Raw genomic sequence first — 27,241 nt, forward strand, 5'->3', positions numbered from 1 at the left:
ATGGAGACTATTACTACCAATGGAAAAATAGCTCGAACAGCCCCAGGTGCGCGGAGAGCCATGGATTTTTCAAAACAAGTACCATGTGATATACTCGAGATTAGCGCGGGATTTGAATAAATTTGGGTCATAGATTTGGTCACGTGAGAAAACAGACGACACGAACAGCATGTAAAAAAATGAGTTGACAGGCATCAGTGAACTGAGTAAGATATGCACCCCCATTGATCAGAACTAGTTTTAATCATGTAGGCTGTATACAGAAATGATTGTTGTCTCCTGGTATTAACCCGGGGCCCCTCCACTTTAATACCACGTTGACACGTCATTGGTTTTTTGTATAATTCTGTTTCGTTTTGTTGTTGTTGTAAAAGTCAGTATGTAGACACTGTCTTAAAAGAATGTACATGCCAAATAGACTTATCAAATATCACAATATCTGCTGCAAGTTCTGGTCAGAAAATTCAGAAAATGACATAATTTACTGAGTACACCGACAGTACAATTTCCCTTTTCGCAATTCTACGGCTAGCTTTATGACAATCTAGTCCTCCCAACTGCTTCCAATGTGTCGCATCGATGGTGAGCCACAATTAACGCATCTTCACACTTGCATTAAAACTTCCCTAGCGTAAATCTATGTCAACCGGGTGGTCCCCATAATCACTTAATTGAGTCTTGCAGAATCAAAAATGATCCATGACAACTGCACAAATTCACAAAAATAAATAGATTTTCAAACACCACACTCACTGTGGCCGCCATCTCGTTCCGATGGTTGTACACACAAGTCATGTGATTGATGTCTGATGTGAGTGCAGAAAAAATAAGGTCATTCAAGGAAGATAATACCTATGGCAATCATTATAACAGCACTAGGCAAGTCTAATCGTCCACTTGGGTGGTTCACTCCTCCTCACATCAGATGGCGCTAATTGCTTCAGTCTTGTTCGTTCTCGCAAGTGATCAAAATGGTGACAGACAGCTCACGGCCATAGTGGAGGTAATGTCTGAAAATGCATTTATTTTGTGAATTTCAGCAGTGGTCATGGTTCGTTTTTGGTTCTGCAAGATTCAGAACAGGTCAGCTGATTGTGGGCTGACATGGATTTACGTCAGGGAAGTTCTAATGCACATGTGAAGATGTGGTAAATGTGGCTTATCGTCCTTTCGGCACATTAGAAGCAGTTTCTCCCTGTAACTCTGCCAACACTTTGTGTTGGTCGATTTCAGAGTTACATTCTGCAACTAATGTAGGCTTAATTTTTATATTTATTTTCTCAGCAGGGAGAAGTTTCTTTTCAATAAGGTAGGCCAATGACCAAACAATATGTGGGTTTTACTAAGACTATATATAGAACCATTTGGAGCATATCTTTGATGCAGCGCCCTAAGTGCTTTACTGTGATCTCGCCTACTGCCAGGTTAAAGCATAGCAATGTGGTTGGACTAGACTGTTATTTTGTTAAGTAAATTTCCCTTGACTTGGCTTATTTTGGTGCACAACATTCATGCTTCCTATAAAAAAGGACTATTGTCCACTGAAATAAAGAACCAGTTCTATGGTAAACAAGGTAAGACAATGACTAGTCTGAATAACATTAAATGTATGCTTTAATCTAGAGTTAACACGCTCAGTGAGTCAGTGGGGAGAAGTCAATCCACACAGCTTGTCATTAGGCTTATCACAATACCTGCTGTAAATTCTAGTCAGAAAATTTGGGCTACTTTAATAGTTATGCCATTGACATTGTTGCCAGGGTACGGTCATGTACCTGTTCGTACATACCTAGTAAATGAGCTCTCACAGGTGAACTTGGGGGGAAACTTTGTCGTTAGTCTTTACCTCTCTTAAAGAAGGCATTTATGAAAATCCTGTGCTTTTGATTCATGCAGCTAAATTTCCTTAAATAAGACCACTTTGGTGACATTGAACTCCATGTTAGAGAAAAAGACTGTACAGAGCAACTTATATTTACATGTAGGTTTTTAAACTGGTTTGAAATAATCCGATTATATACCTTTAACACTCTGATGTATAGTATATTAAAAATATTTTTTTTCAAATTTTAAGAAATCAACTGAAACCAACTGATTACTACCTTGTGCAAACTCTTTTAAATCGGCTCATTCTTTCTGAACTGAGAACATTTACTTCATCAAAGATCTATTAACATTTGCACTCAGTTTTCACAGAGGGCGATGTCTTACTTTTTCTACTGTTTTCCAGAAAATAGTTGTTGCTGTTGCAACATACTAGTACCACACAACATGATTCACTAGACAACGCCTCACTTGTCAAATCTCACAGTTTCACGCACAAGAAAACTGGCAAATCTTGCATTTTGTCATGGCTGCTATTGCGTGACATCCAAAATAATTTAGTGGACTTCTGTTATGGCATAGACAGTGCTGCCATCTCATACCACAGTATGGATCAAAGGAATTTGTGCGCTCAGTGAATTATGTTGTTGGCAATGTATGTACAGAATGTCCAGTGACTTTATGCCTTTATAATGGTGAAGTTAAAATTAAGAAAATGATACCAAAGAGACCCCACCCCACCATAAGGTCTGATATATAATAATGACAAAACACTGTTTTTCTTGAGGAAGTTGCAATATATGGCTGATGTTAGTGACTGACTAACAAATTGTGAATTTTCAAATGATGATTTCTTTATATATACACTGATTGAAATGAACAGAAATTCAGCTGAAAGAAAGTTGATTCTGATTAACCTTTCATATCACTATAAAATAAGGCAATTCAGGTTGCATCAATGTTTCTGATATTCTGTCCAAATTAGCATTGCATGTTTTGTGAACACAAAATGCTTATGTGAAATTGAAATGTACATGTATGTGTTGAAATTTTGTTCCCCTTTCTGATGTACATGAAGATCGACAAAGTGAAAACTATGTAAATGTGCCTTAATTTTTTTTCTTGTACTTAATACTTTGTTGTTTACATCTTTCTGTTTTTAGTTGCCAGGGACATAGTGCACAGTAGTTACTGACAAAATGAAGTTGTCAGTGATTGTCGGAGTTGGGGTAGCTGTGGGGGCAGTGTTGTTTCACTTCTCCCTGCTGAGACTGGCTGTTATCACAGCACTCTACCTGACAGTATGTGCCCTGGGTGTGTGGTGGGGGATGTCATGGACCTTGGTCAGGGGCAAGACTTACTGCCCACCTCCTGCCGTTAAAGATGTAAGTGCGGTGAACAAGCTGCTCAAGAGTTTGATGGTAAGTGCCACGTGCTGATTCCAAATCATTTCCTTATGGGCTGTGGGTGTGTGTGTTAGTTTTTAGCTAAACTTGTACCTCAAGTGTTTTATTGTATTATGGCTTTTAAAAATATTTTAAAATCTTAGTTCACCACAAGCATTTGGGGGCTATTTCTTTTTCATGTATGTATATACCATATTATAAACACATTACTTTGTGTCCTCCTGTCATAGGTGGAAATTAAGGTTTGGTAGCAATCTGCGGATGGTTGTGAGTTTCCCCAGATCTCTGCTCAGCTTCTTCCCACCATAATGCTGAGTACGGCGTTAAACACTAATCAAATAAATGAATAAGTTATTATACATATCAGTGTATGTGTCTTACCAGACATATTTATGTAATTTGTTTTTTTTGTCTGTGCTAGCATCTTAGCAGCTAGGAACCAGTTTAGCTGATTATAACATTTTTTATATGAGCAGGAGTCCAAGGCCAATGCCATTCCTGACCAGAGGAAGGTTGTGATTTCCAGAAGCATGGACCTGGCTATCCAGGAAGTCTTGGACCTGATCCAAAGAGACTTTATCCTCAGCTGGTATTCAGAGCTCGGCAAGGATGAAAAAAACTTCACTACTCTGATACAGTAGGTCTTCTGTAACTGCACTCTGTAATGTGTGTACGTCGATAAAGTATCTCACATAAAGTTTAAAAAGTATATACGTTTTGTATTTTTGTGATGATGCATAACCGAGTTATCAGTAGGAGCTTGCTTTGTTGATGCTGAACTTAAATCCTTTATCGGGGAACTCCCTAGGGGAAGTGGTTAGCCTGCCTTCCACAAACCTGCAAATGATTGTGTTTCTTCCTTAAGTTCTGCCTGGTTTCCTCTCACCATAATGCTGGCCGCCGTTGCATAAGTTAAATATTCTTGCATACGACGTAAAACACCAAGGAAATAAATAAATTCTCAAACTTTTGGTTTGATCGTTGTTTCATGCCCCACTTAAATATTTTTCTCTTGTATAACTGCCGTAAGATTTATGAGTTGATTCTGAGATAGTTCGGCTCAGCACGGATGTTTCATATATTGAGATATGCTGCTTTTTATTGTCCCTATTTATTTTCCTTTTAGGAATGAAACATGGTTGGTGATAGAGGAATTAAGTAAGCGTCTGTCCAACATTGACTGGGTGAAGTTCATCACTCAGTCTGTCGTCTCTACTCTGTACACTCACTTCAGAGATATCAGATTTGCTGCCAGACGGTGGGTGTTAGCTATTTACCTTCTGTTTCCATTTTGTGTGGACTTTACAGACTAGACTTTCCACTAAACATTCAAAGCATGGCTCGGGTGCTGATGGTATATTAAAAGTTAGGATTAACTGACTTCTTTTTGTCAGCTATTTTCAGTGCACCAGATTTTGGTGAATCCACTTGTTTTTTATTTTCTTAATTTGAAAAATACATTTACCCTGGAAAAGAATGGTCTTTTCTCAACCTGGGAGACATCGATATCATGTGGTTGAAAAATCTTTTGTCATTGTGAAATTTGAGAGATTTACTGTTTGAAACTCATAAATGCAGACATTTTAAAATTTTTTAAATGTTGTAAAATTTGAATTTTACTTGCAAGGTTCCCATTTTCCTGTGTGACTGAATGCTTACAGAACGAAAGAAGTAGAAAGTCAGCCCAAGTTCATTCTCCATCCCTGTATGGAGAGTGAAGACAGCCAGACAGAGTTTGTGAGAAAGATCTGTGATGTTCTGTTGGTGATTCTTCTGCCCACTCGCTACTCTACCCTACCTAGTGCCAGACATCTTCTGCGTGAAATCCTCACATTGTCAGGTAAGGAATCCACAGTTTATCACGCTAGTTTTTTAGTGCATGTATCTAAGGTATGACCTGAACTGCATGTAGATAGTTCAGATTGTAGTGTTCTATTACTGCCATAACTGTGACATATGAATGTGATTTTGGCAACACCACTACAATGTTTTTAAGTCACCGTAATTGTGATGATCAGTAATTCAGACCCAGTTATTTTCATCCCATCTTGTGCACTGTTTGTCCATGGCTGTATGATATTACCACTGTAGACCACCTGGTTTATAATGTGTATTTAAATAAATTTATGTAAATTTTCAAATTTTTTTCAAATTTTAAATTGTGGTAGTGCAGCCCACTATATCTCCATATGATATAGATATAATCTAGCTGGTTTGTGACCTGGACATTATTCTTGTAGCATTTTAGCCCATCATATGAAATTTCTATATATTAACCCTCCAAATCTGTGATTGATTCACCTTTTTATTACCATTCTAATGATTAATCCAGAAGATTTATGATTTTTTAGTATGACGTCACCATTTGGTAGTGTTTCAGCCAACCATATCTTTGGTTTGTGACCCAGACTACATAAACCAGAAGCTCTTGGATTATCTGGAATACAGGGAGAAGTTATCTGAGGACACACGAAAGACTTATACCTATGCTGCTACATACGAGGACTTCATGAAAATGATAGAGAAATGTGAAGACATAGAGCATCTCAAGCAAATCAGGTAACTGAGAGGACATACAGCTCCTCAAGCAAATCAGGTAACTTAGAGGACATAGTGCACCTCAAGTAATTCAGGTTACTGAGAGGGAGTAGAGCTCCCCAAGCAAATCAGGCAACTGTGAGGACATAGAGCTCCCGAAGTAAATCAGGCAACAGAGGACACACAGCTCCTCAAGTAAATCACATAACTGAGAGGACATAGAGCACCTCAAGTAAATCAGGTTACTGAGAGGACATACAGCTCCTCTAGTAAATCAGGTAATTGGGAAGACATACAGCTCCTCAAGTAAGTCAGGTAACTGGGAGGACATTGAGTACCTGAAGCAAATCAGGTAGCTAGATAGCAGGAGATAGAGCACCTCAGGCAAATCCATTAACAGATAGGACATACACCTTCAAAAGCAAATCCGGTAACTGAGAGGACATAGAGCACCTCAAGAAGATCAGGTAACTCGGAGAACATAGAGCTCCTCAAGCAGATCAGGTAACTCAGAGGACGTGGAGCACCTGAAACAAATCAGGAAGCTAGATCAGGTAGCTTAAGCTAGATAAGCTAGACATAGAACACCTCAAATAATCCAGGTGGTTACATAAAAGCCTAATTAATGATTAGCAGCCTGCCATAAGTTGTCATAGTCAATGATAAAGTGGGGTCAAAGTTCCCAAGAGATACCGTAAATGACCTAAAATTTCGTCCAAGATTAATTGCTCATGTTTACAGATTCTGGGAGTTCTGTTGATTTTAGAAAGGTGCTTTGAGTGGTATTTGGAAGGTAGGATGATATCCTACTGGAGAAATGTAAATTTTAGCACCAGAGATAATATCTCATGACATTTATTTGCCTCCAGCAATGCTCTTTTGTGGTTGAATTTTTAGGTCATTTAAGGTATACGAGTTAAGGAAGGCTGCTTTTTATTAATGAAAACAATGATGCCCAAATCATAATGTTGATATTCCTACCATTGATGTCCATTTTGTTGCAGATTTAACATTATCACAGAAATCATGCAAGCCACAACAATCAGCAACCTGAAAAGAGCTAAAGGAATAGATACAGGTATAGTAACCTTAACCTCTGATTTTGATGTCTTAATGTGCACCGAGTCTCAAATATCCTGAATGTAGCAAAATGAGTTAATAAATAATGAGTTAATAAAGTCAGTTGAGTAACAGTAACATTTTTTTTCGTTGTCTTTTTCTGTAGGTAAGGCTACCTCTCCGAAGGGTACAGCTAAAGGTGATCTTCTAAAAGCCAGGAATCTGAAGCGGTACATCAATCAGGTCTGCCAAGCAGTTATTTTGTAATTTGTTTTCCACACATGATATTGTCTCGTTCTCCTACAATTATCTTGTTCTCCTACAATTGTCTTGTTCTCCTACAATTGTCTTGTTCTCCTACAACTGTCTGACTACTATGCATACATGCCCTTTTTACCAGTGTAAATATTTCATTTCACTTAAAGTTTGGCCTGTAGAAAGCACTTTCAGAAGCACATATAGCCCTTAAAATGATACTTTTCATACCAACACAAGTTTTTCTGATAAGAAATAAATCAGACCTCACAAAATACTCGTAAGTGGCCCTAAAAAGTGGATGAATCAATTAGAATCGAGCAATATTTTTCATTTGAAAAGAGTTTAACTTTATATGGAATACAGTCTACCTTTCATTTTACTTCTTTTTAACATAAAGTTTCATCACAGATATCTTTGATTTATTTATTTATTAATTTGATTGGTGTTTTATGCCATACTCAAGAATATTTTACTTATGTGACGGCAGCCAGCATTATGGTGGGAGGAAACCCGACAGAGCCCGGAGGAAACCCTCGACCATCTGCAGGTTGCTGATATCTTTGATATTTGAAGGCTGTGTAGCAGTCATTTAAAGCAAATATATTGAATTTGTCGTATGGTTAAATTAACATATCACATCAGTTTCAGTTTGTTCACATCTGATATTGTTATATTAAGATTTAATCTTTATTTTCATCTGAAGCTGACTGTGGCAAAGAGTCGCTGTGAGAAGCTGATCCACTCTCTGGGGGGTCCAGATTACAAGTACTACACAGAGAATGCTGATGTGGAGGGGGTCTTCCCTGGCCAGAAGGTAAACTAAATACTGTGTATTTATTTATTTATATGATGATACTGAAAGAAGGTTTGTTGTCTAACACCATACTCAAGAATCCTTCCCTTTAACGGTAGCAGTCAGTTTTATGGGTGGAAGAAACCATTGTAAACCATCTGCCCTTGGCAAGTTACTTACAAATGCAGATATGTACAAGTGTTCTTTAATTAGACTGCACAAATAGCCCCACAAGAACTGCCAACTGCTTATTGTAACCAATGCTGCACAAGCAATTAGAGCGAGGAAGTCAATAAATTCCCATGGTCAGGATTGAACCTACACCTTGTGTTGCTTATCAGTTGAAACCAAGCACATTTATTTGTTTGGCCGTGACCCACTGCATAAAATAGATTGTATAGTTTACAAGATCACACCATGATGGCAGATTAGTCCATGCAATAAAGATGAAATCCAGGTTAAATCTCAAGCAGAGTGATATGTTAAAGTTTAGCCTTATATTTTCTCTGGTATTTATGTATGCCAGTAATTGTAACCCTTTGTATTTAGCATCTCATAGAAACACCATCAACCTAGTGTCCCGTGTGAATGGAGGGGTTTAAATTTGCAGTCATCGTCAGGGATGTGTAAATTGCGTTGCTGAAAAAATTAATTACAGTGCCGTAGTCTGAGTGATTAAAACATATTCACGTCATAAGTGAGAAAGCCTTAGTTCCAAGTCTGTCAAGCCCTAGGAATCATGGTACTTTTGCACTTCGCCCTCACCAGAAATAGATGTAAATACATGTAGAGCAAATACTGCTCAAACCACAGATGGATGTGACTGAGTGAGGTGTCCAGTCTCTTTGACATTTGTGTACCAGTGAGTCGGCACTATAAATATGTTACCACTGTGACCAGCCTAATACAAAGACATCTGTGTGATAAGACTGTGGTTGTGTTGAAAACTACAAATTCTTAGGCTTCTTGTCATGTCTTTTCTCTGTTTAATGAATATTCTTGTGGTCACGTTTTCACAGTTTTAATAGAAATGTTCTTGTGTTTCAGGGCAAGCCTTTCTCAGTTTTAATGAGTATGTTCTTGTGTTTCAGGGCAAGCCTTTCTCAGTTTTAATGAATATGTTCTTGTGTTTCAGGTCCAGTCTTTCTCAGTATTTATAGATACATTCTTGTGTTTCAGGGCAAGCCTTTCTCAGTTTTAATGAATATGTTCTTGTGTTTCAGGACCGATCTTTCTCAGTATTAATGGATATGTTCTTGTGTTTTAGCGCAAGCCTTTCTTAGTTTTAATGAATATGTTCTTGTGTTTCAGGGCAAGCCTTTCTCAGTTTTAATGAATATGTTTTTGTGTTTTAGGATGAGCCTTTCTCAGTATTAATGGATATGTTCTTGTGCTTCAGGTCCAGTCTTTCTCAGTTATAATGGAGACACCAGCAGCCAGAGAGAGCTTTCTCAAGTACCTGAGGAAAGATGACAGTGAACCACTTTTAAGGTTTGGTTTAATATCAGTTGCAGTTGTTCACATAAATGTGAAACATAATTTTATCTTACAGCACACAATGTTCCCTTTATGAAACCAAAGGTCAAGCACTTGTCATATTATCTGTTTGATTGCTGTTTCATGATAAATTATCTGTAATTTTTGAATCGTCTTTCGATATCACATAAATTACATGTATTACGTTGTTATTTTAGATTTTGGATTGGAGTGGAGAACCTCAAGGCTGCAGATAAGGTAGGGATTTTTAGCAATACTATAATGTGTACAGACGTGGCTTATAAGGAATAGTTTCATAAATTTTTCGTCAATTTCTATATAATATAATATTATTTAACAGTGACAAGAGAACTTGTTTCTTATGTTGATTAGTGGAAAAATCTCAAATTTCTGGATTACTCAAAAAGTACTTTTTGTATTTGTACAGAAAACTCAAATTTGTATATTACTTAAAATGAGCTTAGAGCCTGTACTTTATATAGAGGGTAATGTAGATTCATATAACTGTAATTTCTGTATGATAGAGCAATGAGGTGTAAATCTATTCTTTATAAGGATGGTTTTGTATTTGTGTAGAAAACTCGCCACCAGCTTGCCAATGATCTTTACCAGAGGTTCATAGCTGGTCCGACCAGCACTGTGAAGAATGACATCAAAGCTAACCTGAAGGCCATGGAGGCTTTCCTGCTGGGCAATGGGGTAACTATATGTCTTTTCTACAAAATGGGGGAGGCGTAACACAAAGCGTATGTAAATCTGCTCGGATACGCCTACGAGTAGCTTGTCAGTGATACTTCACCAAGCCTTCCTCCTTCTCCGTGATATTTTTTTATGTCTGTGATTATTGAGTGAGAAAGAATGCAAAAATTAATGTTATTATATATTGCTTAAAGTGACATGGTCGCCCAAAGTTTGGATTTTTAAACAGATTCTGAGTGTGACGTCTTAACAAAGTTTTAAAGTTCATAATCTAAATCACTCATGTTGAAATAAAAAATATTCATAAAAAATATTCCTTGGGATATAGCTTGTACGAGCCCAGAGATGTCCTGCCATTGTTCGGCAGGCCATTTTGCCTCATTAATATTCAGTCGGAAGGCCCAAAGGATATGCGCAGCGTTCGGAAAGTTCCCTGGGATACCAACTTTCGATCAGTGGACGAACTCGCATAATTTCAAATATTGATATACATAGATACATGCATAGATACAAGATATATCTTTCTTCAATGTACTCCACCGTTCAAACTGTCCACCAATTACAACTCTAGACTTGCTTGTCAACTTGTCAGCTCTTTTTTACGCTACTTTGTGGCTAATCCTCTCACAAGCGAGCCGTAAGTCCTTTTACACGTGTAATCAGCTATGTTTGTTTACATATGAAGTTTACCAAGCCCTCTGTGCACGCCCCATGTGCACTGAATTGACAGCGTCTCATTTAAATATTCTGGCACAATTTTCAGTTTATTGTTATTTTTAAACATTCACTTAACGTACAATGCTGGGGGTGGGAACGAAACACCTGTGAAATTTTCTTCTTTAGAAAAATACCGATACTCCTGTCACTGTGTAATAACACAAAAATATCTAATATTTGGGCAGCCATGTCACTTTAAGAAAGTCCTTCAAATTCCCGTAACTTTGACATCTGTACTTTGTCATATAATATTTCCTTACTCTGGAAAACAGTGGGAAAAAAGTATTAATTTCTTAAACATTGCAGGCAGTGTATTGAAGTAGATTCATCTATTTCTTTGGACCGGCTTGGCTTTTCTCGTCCTCTTCCTAACAGTTACTATTGAAGGGAAAAATTTCCACACATGACATCAGTCAGTGAAAATGTGGTTGTGTAGATATTGTCCTTGAAAGTGTGAGCAAATTACTGCTACTTTTTGCTGTCTTAGCTCATATTCCTGTTCCATTATTGTTTTTGTAGCTGATTATAAACTGTCAAAATCCTCTATATATTACACTTACTGTAAATGCCCTTTTAATCACGTGGTACTAACATTCACGGATTTCGCACCAAACACATTTCCGCAAAAATAAGTGCCATCGAATATAAAACCCATGTAAGTAATTTATTAATGTAGCATGCGTTACAGTTATAAATTCGTTAACAAGAACTACAGTTCTAATACTTTTCAAACACGTTAATTAGAAATACCTAATTAGAATGTACTCCGGCTTTCACAAATCCAGCTTAATTGAGCATCAGTTAATCTCGCTTTCTTTTAAGGCGGCTTAGCTCCCTCTAAGTATCGCCACATTGCAACGTTGCTGTTGTTGATTTATTGCCAAGGTTAGAGACATACAAATCAATAATTTGTACTGGGCGTGTGTACGTGATACGATATACATACGATGAGAAAGGCTATTTTTTGATCAACTGTACTTGCCTTCCAGTAAGCTCACCTTTCCGACGCGCCCGATACATTGCTCGGGGGTTTCCGCACTTCAAACTTCCTTTTCATAATGATGATTGTCCAAAAATTCTATTAAGATTCGCGAAAGTTGATTCCCACGAATATGTCTTCTTACCAAATATGTGAAAGTTTATGCCCACAAATAAAAAGGCATTTACAGTATTTCACATCACTAAATTGTGTTTGTGTTATGTCAGGGTCCTGATGCGTTTTACCTGGCCCAAGCTCAGGTATACCATATTCTTGAGGAGAAGTTTTACGCATCATTTATTGTGAGTGACATCTACCACCGTTACATCTCCACTGTGGAGGAGGACACCTGGGATTCTGACACCACCTCAAATAAAGGTAACTGGCCTGGGACAGAGAATTATGGACATTTCTCAACCTTGGCTCTTCCTCTGTTCTCTTTGCTTTGCTGGTAACAAGCAGTCTACAAGGCTCTGTGACTACTTAAAGGTGGCCAAGTATGTTGGAGATCACTAGGCTTTCATTAATATGGCATATCTAAGATTTATGTCAGTTATGGGCAAGTTTATTAGTTTCTTGCCAAAGACCAACAGTTTACTCTGTTTTCTCCACAGAGAAAACTACACTGCTCCCTCGAAATAACGCGCTCATCCGGACCCAAAACATTCATATCATGTTACAATGGAATCTGCGCAAAATCTTGACAAGGGAGATAATTTGTAATGGCTGGAATAGCAGAATTATGAATGTGACTGATGACAGTTGTAGGGTATGATATAAAATGTACACAAGAATTTCAGGTAACTGCATTGATTGAGTTACCTGGTTTAATAAAAGGATTACAATTATAAAACTTCTTGCATGTCTCGCAATAAAGTCCTGAAATAATGGAACATTATCATGTGTAAAGTGATTTACCATTTCTCTATCTGCGAATTGAGAATCTGTTATTTTCTAAAAATGTGAACTGTAGTCCTGCATGACAAGAGTATGTTAAGAATTCTTTACTAAGAATAGTGTACTTTGAAGAGAACAAACCTTAATCCCTGCTGACAATGTGTAAGAAAACAAAGATGGCGGCGACATATTGTTTCATCGCTGAACTGGTGACAAAAAATCTGTCGCTCAAAATAAACACAAAGGAGGATTCTTGCCAAGTCATCATAGGTTGAGCAAAGCTCACTCCACAATACATATATTTCCATGTTATTTACATAACAGCTGAAAAGATTGATAATGTTTGTCAACCAAATTCTCACTGCTCAGGGAGGCAATCATCATGGTGATTTGAAAGAAACGTAACCTGAGAGGAGATTCACAGTTTTTTTCTGCGCTGACGAACTCTCCACCTTTCACTGTTTTCATAAATGTACTGTCAACTAAATGCACCAAACTGTGCCACATACCAAGAGAATTCATATTTATGCGCAGAGTGTCACACCACCAATTTACCTAAACACATATGCAACTGTTGAATTTCAACATCGAGGCTTTACGTTTTAGAAAATAAAAGTAAAGAACTTGGAGTCAACTGCAGCATCATATAGCTTTAATAGCACCCATCAAGTGTGAAGGGAAGCAATTCAGCTGAAATAATGTTTTTCCTAGACTCCCACTCAAGGTACGGTAGGTTTGCGATTCTCAAAACAGTTTGTTTTTGTCATATTGGGAATTTACATTAATTAAAACTTGATATACACTCAAATCTAGTCAAAATTGATGCCTAAAGACGTACTTGTGACAAGAGTTTTGCCCTTTTTCCGGTGAATATTTTGATACTGCTACAAAAAAAAAAAAATTAGGGATACCACACCATTGCACTAATCCTGATTTCATGGTAAATCGATCCGCATAAATACCAGGGAGCAGTGTGATTACGAATGCTCGAGGGGAGATTTAGAGGAAATTTAAAAATTGCTTAATGAAAATTCATATACATTGGTGACAACAGATGAGCTGAGTGCTGACTTACACCAAGGAGAAGGAGAGCTGTCTGACGATGCGACGGCCATTGTCTCTCAGTCGTTCCATGCCCAGCAGCTGTTAGAACAGCTCAGCGAGAAAATCTCTAACAAGATGCATGCTCTCCAGGCCCTCAAGTCCTCACAGAAGGCCGATGACAAGGTACGGGGAAAGTAGTTAGCAAAAAGATTTATATCCCGGAAATCAAGCTCACTGAAGAAGTTCTAAATACAGTTAATTAGATATTCCTGAAGAAGTACTTAATATTCCTGGAGAAATTCTAGATCTGATGTTACTGAAGGAAGTTTACTTGTGTAGATAGAATTTCTTGAATAAATACTAGATACGATATTTCTGAAGAAGTACTAGATAAGTGTTTCCCGAAGAAGAAGTAGATAAGAGATTCCTGAATAAATAGTGGATAAGATACTCCTGAAAAATGTTAGATAAGAGATTTCTTAAAAAATAGTAGGTAATTAAGAGATTCCTGAAGAAGTAGTAGATAAGATATTGCTGAAGATTCAAGAAATACTAGATAATATATTCCTGAAGATGTAGTAGATAATTGAGAGATTCCAGAAGATGGTTTAGATAATTGAGAGATTCCTGAAGATGACGTAGATAATTGAGAGATTCCTGAAGATGTAGTAGATAATTGAGATATTCTTGAAGGAGCAGTAGATAATTGAGATATTCTTGAAGGAGCACTATATAATTGAGAGATTCCTGAAAAAGTAATAGATAATTGAGAGATTCCTGAAGGATCACTATATAATTGAGAGATTCCCAAAGGAGCAGAAGATAATTAAGAGATCCCTGAAGAAGTAGTAGATAAGATAGTCATTGAACAGGTGTCCGTTCATTTTGCTTTGTTGATTGCTTGGGAAGTGTATTCAGAAAAAAATGGACGAGTAGAAATGTTTTATAGAGCATTGAAGAAGTGCTGATGTGAAACAGATAATTATATGTAAATTATTCAGCACTCAGTCTTGTCATGTATGAGTATATATATATATATGTTTTGAGTTATCTCATTTGCATGTTCTTGTTTGCTGTAAACATAGATTTTGAAACTACGAGAAGACATGGAAAGAGAGTTGGAGAACTTGAAGCTGGAGAGACGTCAGTTAGAGTTTCATATAGAGAGAACTGATGTGTGGTGTGAGAACGTGGGACAGTGGAGGGCTACTATACACACAGCAGAGGTGAGTTATAGCGAGATGTCAGGGTGTGATGTGGAGAGGACAGATATGTAGTGTGAGAATGTGGGACAGTGGAGGGCTACTATACACACAGCAGAGGTGAGTTATAGCGAGATGTCAGGGTGTGATGTGGAGAGGACAGATATGTAGTGTGAGAATGTGGGACTGTGGAGGGCTACTATACACACAGCAGAGGTGAGTTATAGCGAGATGTCAGGGTGTGATGTGGAGAGGACAGATATGTAGTGTGAGAATGTGGGATTGTGGAGGGCTACTATACACACAGCAGAGGTGAGTTATAGAGAAATGTCAGGGTGTGATGTGGAGAGGACAGATATGTAGTGTGAGAATGTGGGACTGTGGAGGGCTACTATACACACAGCAGAGGTGAGCTATAGAGAGATGGCAGGGTGTGATGTGGAGAGGACAGATGTGTAGTGTGAGAATGTGGGATTGTGGAGGGCTACTATACACACAGCAGAGGTAAGTTATAGAGAGATGTCAGGGTGTGATGTAGAGAGGACAGATGTGTAGTGTGAGAATGTGGGATTGTGGAGGGCTGCTATACACACAGCGGAGGTGAGTTAGAGAGATGTCAGGGTGTGCTGTAGAGAGGACAGATGTGTAGTGTGAGAATGTGGGATTGTGGAGGGCTACTATACACACAGCCGAGGTAAGTTATAGAGAGATGTCAGGGTGTGATGTAGAGAGGACAGATGTGTAGTGTGAGAATGTGGGATTGTGGAGGGCTACTATACACACAGCGGAGGTGAGATATAGAGAGATGTCAGGGTGTGATGTAGAGAGGACAGGCGTGTAGTATGAGAATGTGGGACTGTGGAGGGCTACTATACACACAGCAGAGGTGAGATATAGAGAGATGTCAGGGTGTGATGTAGAGAGGACAGGCGTGTAGTATGAGAATGTGGGACTGTGGAGGGCTACTATACACACAGCAGAGGTGAGATATAGAGAGATGTCAGGGTGTGATGTGGAGAGGAGAGATGTGTAGTATGAGAATGTGTGACTGGAGGGCTACTATACACACAGCAGAGGTGAGATATAGAGAGATGTCAGGGTGTGATGTGGAGAGGAGAGACGTGTAGTATGAGAATGTGTGACTGGAGGGCTACTATACACACAGCAGAGGTGAGATATAGAGAGATGTCAGGGTGTGATGTAGAGAGGACAGACGTGTAGTATGAGAATGTGGGACTGTGGAGGGCTACTATACACACAGCAGAGGTGAGATATAGAGAGATGTCAGGGTGTGATGTAGAGAGGACAGATGTGTAGCGTGAGAACGTGTGACTGTGGAGGGCTACTATACACACAGCAGAGGTGAGATATAGAGAGATGTCAGGGTGTGATGTAGAGAGGACAGACGTGTAGTATGAGAATGTGGGACTGTGGAGGGCTACTATACACACAGCAGAGGTGAGATATAGAGAGATGTCAGGGTGTGATGTAGAGAGGACAGATGTGTAGCGTGAGAACGTGTGACTGTGGAGGGCTACTATACAAACAGCAGAGGTGAGATATAGAGAGATGTCAGGGTGTGATGTAGACAGAACTGATGTGTAGTGTGAGAATGTGGGACTGTGGAGGGCTACTATACACACAGCAGAGGTGAGATATAGAGAGATGTCAGGGTGTGATCTAGAGAGGACAGATGGGTGGTGTGGGAATGTGGGACTGAGGGTAAATCAGATTTCTCCATAACTATTTGCATGAATGACGTGTGCTTTGTAGAACCATAAAGCAACATGTTTTCGAATAATTTCACCAGCAAAGCTATGTGAAAGTGTGGTCAAGCTTTGATATAGAAAGAACAGACTTACGGTGTGAGAACTTGGGAAACTTCTGGATGTACTGTATAAACTGAAATAGAGCATACCAGGTCTTTCACAGAGAACACATCAGTGTTCATGCAGGTAACCAGCATGGAAATTCATTATATGCTGTTTATTTTTGTTTCATTGGTATCTAAGATGAGAAGCTACCCTGATTAAACATATAAATTATATATACAGGTTGGAGCAAAAGTCTGGACCCATAGGCAGTTTACTGTATAACAATTTACAGTTTACAATAAGTGTTTGAACTGACTTCCACCTTCTTCCAAACACTTTCTTACTCTGGAGACACATGATCTTTGCATATTTGGATGAGGTATTCCCTTTTATGGTTTCTTGTGTGATGTTATCTTTTAGTGCTGGTAATGTTCTTGGTTTGTTAGCATAAACCACAATTGCCTATGGGTTCAGACTTTTGTTCCACCCTGTGTATATATATATATATATATATATATATATATATATATATATATATATATATATACACATACATTTTTTTTTCTTCTTTTCACAGATTGTTCAGGAGGGTGATAAGGTGATCCCTTATTTCACTCTCCTGGTACACTTGCCAGGAGACGCTGTACCACCAACACAGAACACACGACCTGCCAGTCATGGATGGGTAGTCTCCCATAGCCTCAGCGACTTCCACAACTTACATGTCAAACTCATGCAGGTAACAGCCTCAACATTCCAGCCATACTTTTACACCAGAGGGGTCACTTTTAGAAAATTTGTTGAAACTTTTCACAGAGAAATAATTTATTAGAAAATCTATGTGTGAAACTAATTTTGGTCTAATATAGGAATAGCTGTATATGAAATTTGTGGGCTAGACTGCCTTAGCTCAAACTGTTTAAAATGTAAGACTGCCACATAAGTTCACGTAATGTACTTTGTTAAAATCACAGTGCAAACACTAAACAAAGTCTGCAGACCTGAAACTACCCCAGCCCTTTCAATGAAAGGCAAGCGATCGCTCTCGCTCGCACCCACACATGTCAGAATAGTACTAGGCTGCCGATTAATTGTTCGCCCAAATCACAAATAGAACTATCTTTATTGCCATTCAAGATGTCTCCCGTGTGTCTTTGTCTTTCGTTCAGCGATTGTTTTCATTTTGAAAATGAAAGTGCTGTGGCTTAAGCTCAGTATATTCATGCGCTGTCAGCTGGAAACAGTTTCCTAGCCAGACATGTTAAGCGTGCTTTGATTGGCCAGCGGAAATAAGAAACGTTTGCTTATTGGCCTGAGGTTGATTTGCAGTGGCATTCTCCACACTGATGTCAGTCATAATCTACCTAGTTGCAGCTAGTTGTCGGATCCATGTTTAGCAACACCTAATCGCCATTCATCGGTTTGGAATCACACGAACATCTCAATCTCTGCTACATGTATCAGCATTAGTTTTAACAATAAATAAATTTGATTGTGAAGTAGTGCCGGTAATATCACAGAAAGGTAAATTATATTGCTCAAAGCACAAAGCAAAGTGAATTTACTGGGTAGATTTAGAATGTTCAAACACTTTACGGGCCTTGGATGTAAACAACTCTTCACCTAAGATAAGCAATAGCTCTCCCAATTAGATGTTAGAGGAACAATTTGTAGGGGAGCTGTAGCTCGTCCAACTGACTCTAGGGGAACTTTTGGCCACTAGTTCAAATTCTGCCTGTTGAAAGGATTGTAAGCCTCTTTCCAGCTGTTACATATTTGTGTCAGTGACATCCCCAGCTGCAGACACAGTTTTGTATTTGTTATTTATATTTTAGTTTACACAATCCACCGGCCCTTGAAGAATGAAGTCACTGGTTCAAATCCTGCTTCTTTGGCCTCATTCTCAAGCTTTTCAGGAACCTGACAATGTGCAGTGGTTTCCTTCATGTTATACCTGGATTAAATTTCCTTTATCCAGGGAAGGTTGGCATTAGTATGTTGCCTCAAATACATATATGGGTGGTCTAATCCGAAATGTCACTCATGGCCATTCTTTTGATATAGAAGGATAAAGGAATCAAATAGATATATAGTACAAGATATCAGTTTGCTTTCAGATTGGCAGTTGGTTAAGGAAGCGAGAACTGCCCACTGTGAACTGGTTCAGGTCTGTGGACTCGGCTTTCCTGGAGAAAGCTAAGGCAGCAATACAGGACTTCCTGGTGGTAAGTCTGCTTTAATTATCCTGATGTAAGAGTGTGCCATTTATTGTAAGAACATGCTCTTGTAAGAGTACACTGCTGTAAAAATTTGCCAATGTAACATGTCCTTCATGTCCTTCTCATGATACCGTTTATTATATATATGTGTATTGTAGGCTGTACTGAAGGATGACAGAATGGTACAGAGTGAGGCATTGTATGCCTTCCTCACCCCTACCCCAGAGTACTTAAAACAAGCTCTACCTGAGAAAAAAAGCAAGTTCTTCCTGGCCAACCTCTTCAAAAGGTAAGGGCCAACTTATACATATAGACTTGTTAGAGCATATCAGTTAATAAAGGGTTTATTTGTGACAGAACAGATGAAAGATTAACAGATATCCCTCATAAAATTGGCATGTTGTTGGTAGATTAGAACAAGTGATATTTGCAGGATTGCATACCTAAGTTTTGTATAAAAACAAGGGCAGATTTGCAATATCAGCCACATCCACTGTATAGCGAATGGCCCTTGTTAAAGGACAGGATGTAAATAAAATTAACTGACTGTCCGACTTAAAGAGCTCCTTAGTCATAGCCAAAAATAAAGGGAAATGTCATTATTGTCGAATATGTATGTGAAATATCTGAATTTGCTCAAGGTAAATTGACTGTGAGTGGATAAACTGTTATTCCAAGACCGGGATAGAAGCATATTCTTTGTTTTGTTTTGGTCTGTCAGCAACCTGCAGATCGTTGTGGGTTTCCCCCAGGCTCTGCCCGGTTTCCTCCCACCATGATGCTTGAGTACGGCATAAAACACCAATGAAATAAATAAATAAATTTTTTTTCCACATAAGAACGAAGGGAATCTTGATATATGGAACATATATAATATGATGTATTATTTGACATTTCAGCACATCTACGGCACGGGACACTGAAGGTGATGGTTATGGGGATTTAATGTTTGCTGGAGATGACAGGTATGTATGTATGTAATAGACAACAAGTGCTCTTAGGTCTATTCTGATAAACAATTATTGCTGACAGCTCTGCAATGTTTATCTCAGATTGTCTGATACATTTATTACCAAAATATGTTTTTTTTTTAAATTGCTGTGTACTATGTGAGAAAGTAATGGACTGTTTGCCAACAATCAGTAGCTTTATTCCAGAACACACACACACACACCCAGTGTTCTGAGTAGATTAAAGACAGCAGAAGAGCACAGGGTTTTAATCCCATGTTTGTTTAAATGGATGTTTTGGTGTATCGTAGCTTTCAGCATTATGTTATTTGGTGTTATTAGCGTGTACATATTAACAGTACTTTCACAAATGCCGTTGCTTATTTTAAATTTGAGATTTATACGGGACATACTTTATTTAAAATCGTTTGTATGAGAGTCTGATGTGTGGAAAGAATGGTGTAATCTTACAAGTGACCCTTAGATGGACCAGCAAAGAGCAAGGATGTGTGGGCCGGGAGCAAGTGCCTGCACCCCTGTTAACTGTCTTCAGTGGAGTTCTGAAATCAGTATAGCTGCATGTACATGATTAATGCTGACATTTACTGTGTAATACAGTTCAAAAGAAGACCGCTCCAAGGATTCCATAGCAGAACCATTATACGGGCTGATCAGGGAGGTGTTTGAACTGAGCGGCATGTTCAAGTGGCTGAGGAAAAGCTTCATTGTCTTTGTGGAGGTAACATTTGGACGATCCATTAACAGGTAAACAGAATTTTACTTAGTCAGTTGATCTCTCGTTTTATCTGGGCAGTGTAATAACTTTGTTCAGTTTAGGTACAGATAATGGTTATGAGTCGTCTCAGCTGTACCTTTGGGTGAGACATATAAGATGACAACGGTCAGATTTCAGTTTGTATATTCTCCATTGCGTTGTATTAGTTATCAGGGTTGGTTAGGGGTGAATGCAAGGTATGTACATGGTGGGTGTGGAAATTGATAGCTGGTGTGGCCAGTATCAGTTTCCACACTCACTATGTAAATACTTTGTATACCCCCTCAACATACCATGATAACAATTTTTTTTATCCCTTTAAGCTTTAAGGTTGTACAAGATTTATGAACAAACGAGGGGTTGTTGAAGTGCTCATAAACACCTCAAGGCAGACTCATTTCTGATTACGTCTATTTACAGCTGTGAGGTGTGTGGAAACTAAATATTATTTAGATAAAGTGGGAGTGTAATCGGCCTATCAGATAGTAGAGAAACTACTCTTGAGCATGTTATTATGACATAATTTGTTATGTCACTTACCAACAGTTAAACAGTTGAGTAAGAAAATGAGTGTAAAATCATTCAAATCAACAGTGTCCCTGTTATGGTGTTGGCTGAGTCCATGCAGTGAGGTGTCGTGTTCAGATTCGGCTCACTGGTTGGGCTGCAGTTTTAAGTCAGGAGATTTATCAGGTCTCTAGTGAAGGGCAGTGGTTCACTCTGGTTTGCTTCACACATAAACCTGACGGCGTCATAAAAGTGAAAAATTCTTGGGTATGGTGTTAAACAGTAGTGAAATAAATAAATAAACAAAACACCAATCAAAGAAATTATGTAAAAAAAAAATTGAACATTTCTCTCTGCATTCCTTCAGACAGCTAAGGGAGACTGTGGACTGGATTCTGTCTGAGTCCATGCTCATCTATTACATGCGCTTGTTCCGGGAGTCTATGTGGCCAGAGGGAGAGTTAGTGGGCCCCTTACCTGCCCGGACTGATGAGGAGAAGCTACAGACACGCCTACAGTCCAAACAGAAACTACTCAACAGTATTCCAGGTATGTCCATCAGAAATCACTACTCAAAAGTATACCAGGTACATGTATGTCCATCAGAAATCACTGCTCAAAAGTATACCAGGTATGTCTATCATACTACTCAGTCACTACTCAAAAGTATACCAGGTATGTCCATCATACTACTCAGTCACTACTCAAAAGTATACCAGGTGTGTCTATCATACTACTCAGTCACTACTCAAAAGTATACCAGGTGTGTCCACCATACTACTCAGTCACTACTCAAAAGTATACCAGGTGTGTCCACCATACTACTCAGTCACTACTCAAAAGTATACCAGGTGTGTCCATCATACTACTCAGTCACTACTCAAAAGTATACCAGGTGTGTCCATCATACTACTCAGTCACTACTCAAAAGTATACCAGGTGTGTCTATCATACTACTCAGTCACTACTCAAAAGTATACCAGGTGTGTCCATCATACTACTCAGTCACTACTCAAAAGTATACCAGGTATGTCTATCATACTACTCAGTCACTACTCAAAAGTATACCAGGTATGTCCATCATACTACTCAGTCACTACTCAAAAGTATGCCAGGTATGTCCATCATACTACTCAGTCACTACTCAAAAGTATGCCAGGTATGTCCATCATACTACTCAGTCACTACTCAAAAGTATACCAGGTATGTCCATCATACTACTCAGTCACTACTCAAAAGTACACCAGGTATGTCCATCATACTACTCAGTCACTACTCAAAAGTACACCAGGTATGTCCATCATACTACTCAGTCACTACTCAAAAGTGTACCAGGTATGTCCATCATACTACTCAGTCAGTACTCAAAAGTATGCCAGGTATGTCCATCATACTACTCAGTCACTACTCAAAAGTATACCAGGTATGTCCATCATACTACTCAGTCACTACTCAAAAGTATACCAGGTATGTCTATCATACTACTCAGTCACTACTCAAAAGTATACCAGGTATGTCCATCATACTACTCAGTCACTACTCAAAAGTATGCCAGGTATGTCCATCATACTACTCAGTCAGTGCTCAAAAGTATACAAGTTATGTCTACTATTGATCTCCTTCACTTTCATTTATCCAATCAAATTCACCTGAAGAGAGGCAAATAATTTTATATTTTCTCTGAAAGATGTCATCATACTTTCCAAATTACTCTGGGAACACCTTTATAATATCAATACAAGTCTCAGAATCTGGCAAAATGAGTAACTTAAGACATGAATGAAATTTTAGGTCAAACAGTACTTTGTTCATGTACATGAATGTTCCTACATATACATACATGTGTGAATGTTCCTACATGTACACATGAATGTTCCTACATGTACATACATGTGTGAATGTTCCTACATGTACACATGAATGTTCCTACATGTAGATGCATGTGTTAATGTTCCAGCATATGCATAAATGTGTGAATGTTCCTACATGTACATATGAATGTTCCTAGATGTACGTATGATTTATTTATTTATTTATTTGATTGGTGTTTTACGCCGTACTCAAGAATATTTCACTTATACGACGGCGGCCAGCATTATGGTGGGACAAAACCGGGTAAAGCCCAGGGGAAACCCACGACCATCCGCAGGTTGCATACATACATGTGTGAATGTTCCTACATGTACATATAAATGTTCCTACATGTACATGTATATGTGAATGTTCCTACATGTACATATGAATGTTCCTACATATATATACATGTGTGAATGTTCGTACATGTATGACTGTTCGTACATGTATGTACATGTATGACTGTTCGTACATGTACATATGAATGTTCCTACATGTACATATGAATGTTCCCATATGTACATACATGTATGAATGTTCCTACATGTGCATACATGTGTGAATGTTCCTGCATATACATACATGTATGAATGTTCCTACATGTACATACATGTGTGTATGAATGTTCCTACATGTTCATACATGCGTGAATGTTCCTACATGTACATATGGATATAGACTACCATATACATGTATGTAATATAGTAAAATTAAGTGCTTGGTGTTTTTCAGATGCCGTGAAAAGTTTGGTAGGCGACACAAATGCCAGACAAGGGACCATCAAGATGTTTGAAGTTTTACAGGACTCCAGGCTAAACAAGCATCTAGTCTATGTGAGTGAAATTTGGTATTGAATCTTTCATATTCAACAGTAATAGATGTCACAAGGCTGCTTAAACCCTCTGTTGTTCTTATGACAGTTGTCTTGATCAGTATCCAGGCTAGATTTTAACTCTCACAATTTCAGCTACCTGGCATAGGGCAGTGGTTCACGCAGCCAAAAAGCTGACCATCATAACATTTAAGGTTAATTTTTTTTCCACATGGCATAAAACACTGGTGACACAAATAAATCAGCAAAACTTTAATATGTTGTTATACTGTATTTCCATAAGTATTGAGTAGGTTATGACTTTAGAACAAGTAAAGAGGGTAATCTTGAGTAGCAAAGAAGATAATCATGAGTTAAACAACAATGTGCACATTTTTGGTGGCCAGGGCCCCTGTGCTTGATAGGTGATCAGTGACAAGAGATAATGAATTTTCACTTCAAAAAGACTGACCATAAAACTGATGAACATTATCATGTTTTTAAATATGCCCTGGAGTGTCAGTTCAGTCATATATGATACATGTATCATGCATGCCGTTGTGCAGTATTACCTACAAGAACAGCAGGTCAAGTGAAAGGAAAAGCCAGTCTTGGTTTAATAAGTAATACATTGTAAGTGCTGGGCTGGTTGTATTGTGGATGAAGTTAGTTTTGTGTGTTTTCCATCCTGCTGACAGCTGTCATGCTGTAAAACCATTCCTTCTAAATCAGGTCTTTCTTCTGTTGTAGATATTACTGCAGCAGTTCTTGGAGGAGCTGTGTCCGGAGTTGACTCAAAACCAAGGGGAGACAACTCAGCAGGCAGACAGTGTAGCTGCCTCATGACTGTAATAGATCGCTGGTAGATATTAAGTACTCTAGGGCAGAGCGTATGGATATGGGTACATTACAGTATGTCATTCCAATGAATGCTTATTATCATTCAGAAAGTGTGTATATTTTACACACATTTGTGAGGACATGATCAAGATAAAATGTGGAAATTCTTAATTTTTTTTTTTGCTGTGATTTATATCACTTGCTGAGTTAGCATACAATCATTAACTTGATTTACCTGTTTGAAATTTACATTGATGATATTCCAGGATATTTATTTTCCTTCACTTGTACTGTAGAATAGTCTAAATTTGACAGCGCTGTCTTGTAAATAATAATAATGAAGAAGAAAACAAGATGGATCCCATTATCTCATCAAATACATTTACCATGAAAAACAATGTCTGCAGTAGTGCAATTGATACCATTTATTTCATTGGTCAGGCATTGTTGGACTTGCATATTTATAATATTTGTCAAGAAACTTTCATTGATTATAAATGTGAATAGCATGCTTTCAAGTTCATAGTTTGAACATCAGCCTAGTCAATCAAGTAATGAGATTTGTGAAAGATGCTTGTGTGTTTATGGTCACATTTCCAGTATGTGTATTGCGTTTTTAGAGAATTAATTATATCTATATTTGGTCATTCATACAGTATTTCAGGGTATCACATCAGATATATCTAAGCAATGGCTTACTGCACTATTTACATGCGCTCAAGAAATCCAGTCATTTATGTACACGCATTAATTTGAAGTAATTTAGATCAAGCTTATAATTAGTTTATTATCTATTGCATATCTTAGCACAGTATGGCTGATATACTGCCAGTGTGGCACTAAACCCTACCAGTCATTCATTCCACTGCATATCGTCAGAGCAAGGTGGGTTTCATCAGTGGGTACAAATGAATTTTCTTCTAAAGAATGCAATCAAATTTTTAAGGCATATACAGTAGGTTCAGTGCTGAACAGTGTCCCAGTACTTAATAGTGTCCCAATACTTAATAGTGCATGCATGTGTACATTATCAACCAGGCCACATATTCTCTGTAGCATGCCGTCAGCTCACTAGCAGCACACTTGTAGCAGGATTATGACGTGGCCACATCTTCTCTTTAGCATGCCGTCAGCTCACCAGTAGCACACTTGTAGTAGGATTACAACATGGTAGCATGTCATCAGCTCACCAGTAGCAGGATTACAACATGGCCACAGGTTCTCTGTAGCGTGCCGTCAGCTCACCAATTAGCACGATTGTAGCAGGATTACGGCATGGCCACAGGTTCTCTGTAGCGTGCTGTCAGCTCACCGGTAGCACACTTGTTGCAGGATTACAACATGGCCACAGGTTCTCTGTAGCATGCCGTCAGCTCACCAATTAGCACACTTGTAGCAGGATTACGACATGGCCACAGGTTCTCTGTAGCATGCTGTCAGCTCACCAGCAGCACACTTGTAGTGGGATTACGACATAACCACAGGTTCTCCGTAGCATGCCATGAGCTCACCACTAGTACACTTGTAGCAGGATTACATGGCAACAGGTTCTGCGTAAGCTCACCACTAGCACACTTATAGCAGGATTATGATATGGCCACAGGTTTTCTGTAGCTTGCCATAAGCTCACCATTAGCACAATTGTAGCAAGATTAAGTTTGTTTACCATTTCTCAGCTGAGAATTTGGAGTCACCATGAAAATGGTGGATAACAAAGTAAAACATTTCCATTGTTCAAGATTCTTTCCACTGTAAGGCTAGTGGCTAGCTGCTGGTTTGCTTTGGGGGAATCTTCTAGTCTGGCTTGTACCATTTATCATTTGTGTATTCATTTCTGATCTCAATTTTTCAATTTATGCACTATATATATATATATATATATATATTTCTGGACTAGCCCACTATTAACTAGTCACATGATATATTTTACTAGGAGGAAAAAGGTTTGACTTTTGCTCTTAGTTTCATGCCTACCTAAATAAATTCACAATCCACATCTTTGCTTTTTGTGTGGGTATTCTTTAGCTGGGACATGCAGCTCTATCGGGAAACTGCCTTGATGTTGAGTTCTTTTTCTGTGGGGTGCATGTTTGTATAGCGTATTCATCATCTCTCCCTAAGCACTGAAACAAACCGTTCGTGAGTGTAAAGGGCGGATTTGGTCTTTTTATTTTTTCAAATCACATTTCATGTTTTAGCCGGGTTTATTTAAACCATATAGGTTCATAATTTTACGTCTTATTATAAATCTGGAGCAGCTCGTCATTGAATCTTTACAGATTAGAATTTATGGACAACTTTGAATGGCAATTTCCTTCATATCTGAAAACCCTTGTCAAAATTCACTTGCATTGCATCTTTTAACTGGAGATGTCTCATTTTTTTGGGGTTTTTTTGTTTTCACATTCTTGCTACGCCAAGGGTTTGCTGATAATAGAAAAGGTGGAGATTTGCAAGCACCACCCAGTATAACTTCAAACATGTTAACCAAGCTTTGAAAATTGGTAACCAAAATCCTGATACCTTCAATTCAAGAGTCTGTATAAACCCTTTTCTGG

At 38.4% G+C, this 27,241-nt stretch overlaps 1 protein-coding gene across 1 annotated transcript; it reads left to right on the top strand.

Moving 5' to 3' along the window:
• The first annotated feature begins 149 nt into the window (after nt 1-149).
• Nucleotides 150-26,553, top strand: LOC135473507 (sorting nexin-25-like). Its single transcript, XM_064753357.1, has 23 exons — nt 150-206; nt 2,988-3,245; nt 3,707-3,867; nt 4,357-4,488; nt 4,892-5,070; nt 5,603-5,789; nt 6,773-6,846; nt 6,994-7,070; nt 7,789-7,899; nt 9,278-9,369; nt 9,573-9,612; nt 9,952-10,074; nt 11,998-12,148; nt 13,722-13,894; nt 14,797-14,937; nt 17,305-17,466; nt 18,845-18,952; nt 19,105-19,235; nt 19,846-19,911; nt 20,515-20,661; nt 21,546-21,727; nt 23,765-23,865; nt 24,594-26,553. Exons 2-23 carry the CDS (start codon nt 3,024-3,026, stop codon nt 24,687-24,689), a joined length of 2,856 nt encoding a protein of 951 aa, XP_064609427.1. The 5' UTR covers nt 150-206; nt 2,988-3,023; the 3' UTR covers nt 24,690-26,553.
• Nucleotides 26,554-27,241: the final 688 nt, after the last annotated feature.

This window comes from Liolophura sinensis, chromosome 8, assembly GCF_032854445.1.
Source record: "Liolophura sinensis isolate JHLJ2023 chromosome 8, CUHK_Ljap_v2, whole genome shotgun sequence".
Taxonomy (NCBI): Eukaryota; Metazoa; Mollusca; class Polyplacophora; order Chitonida; family Chitonidae; genus Liolophura; species Liolophura sinensis.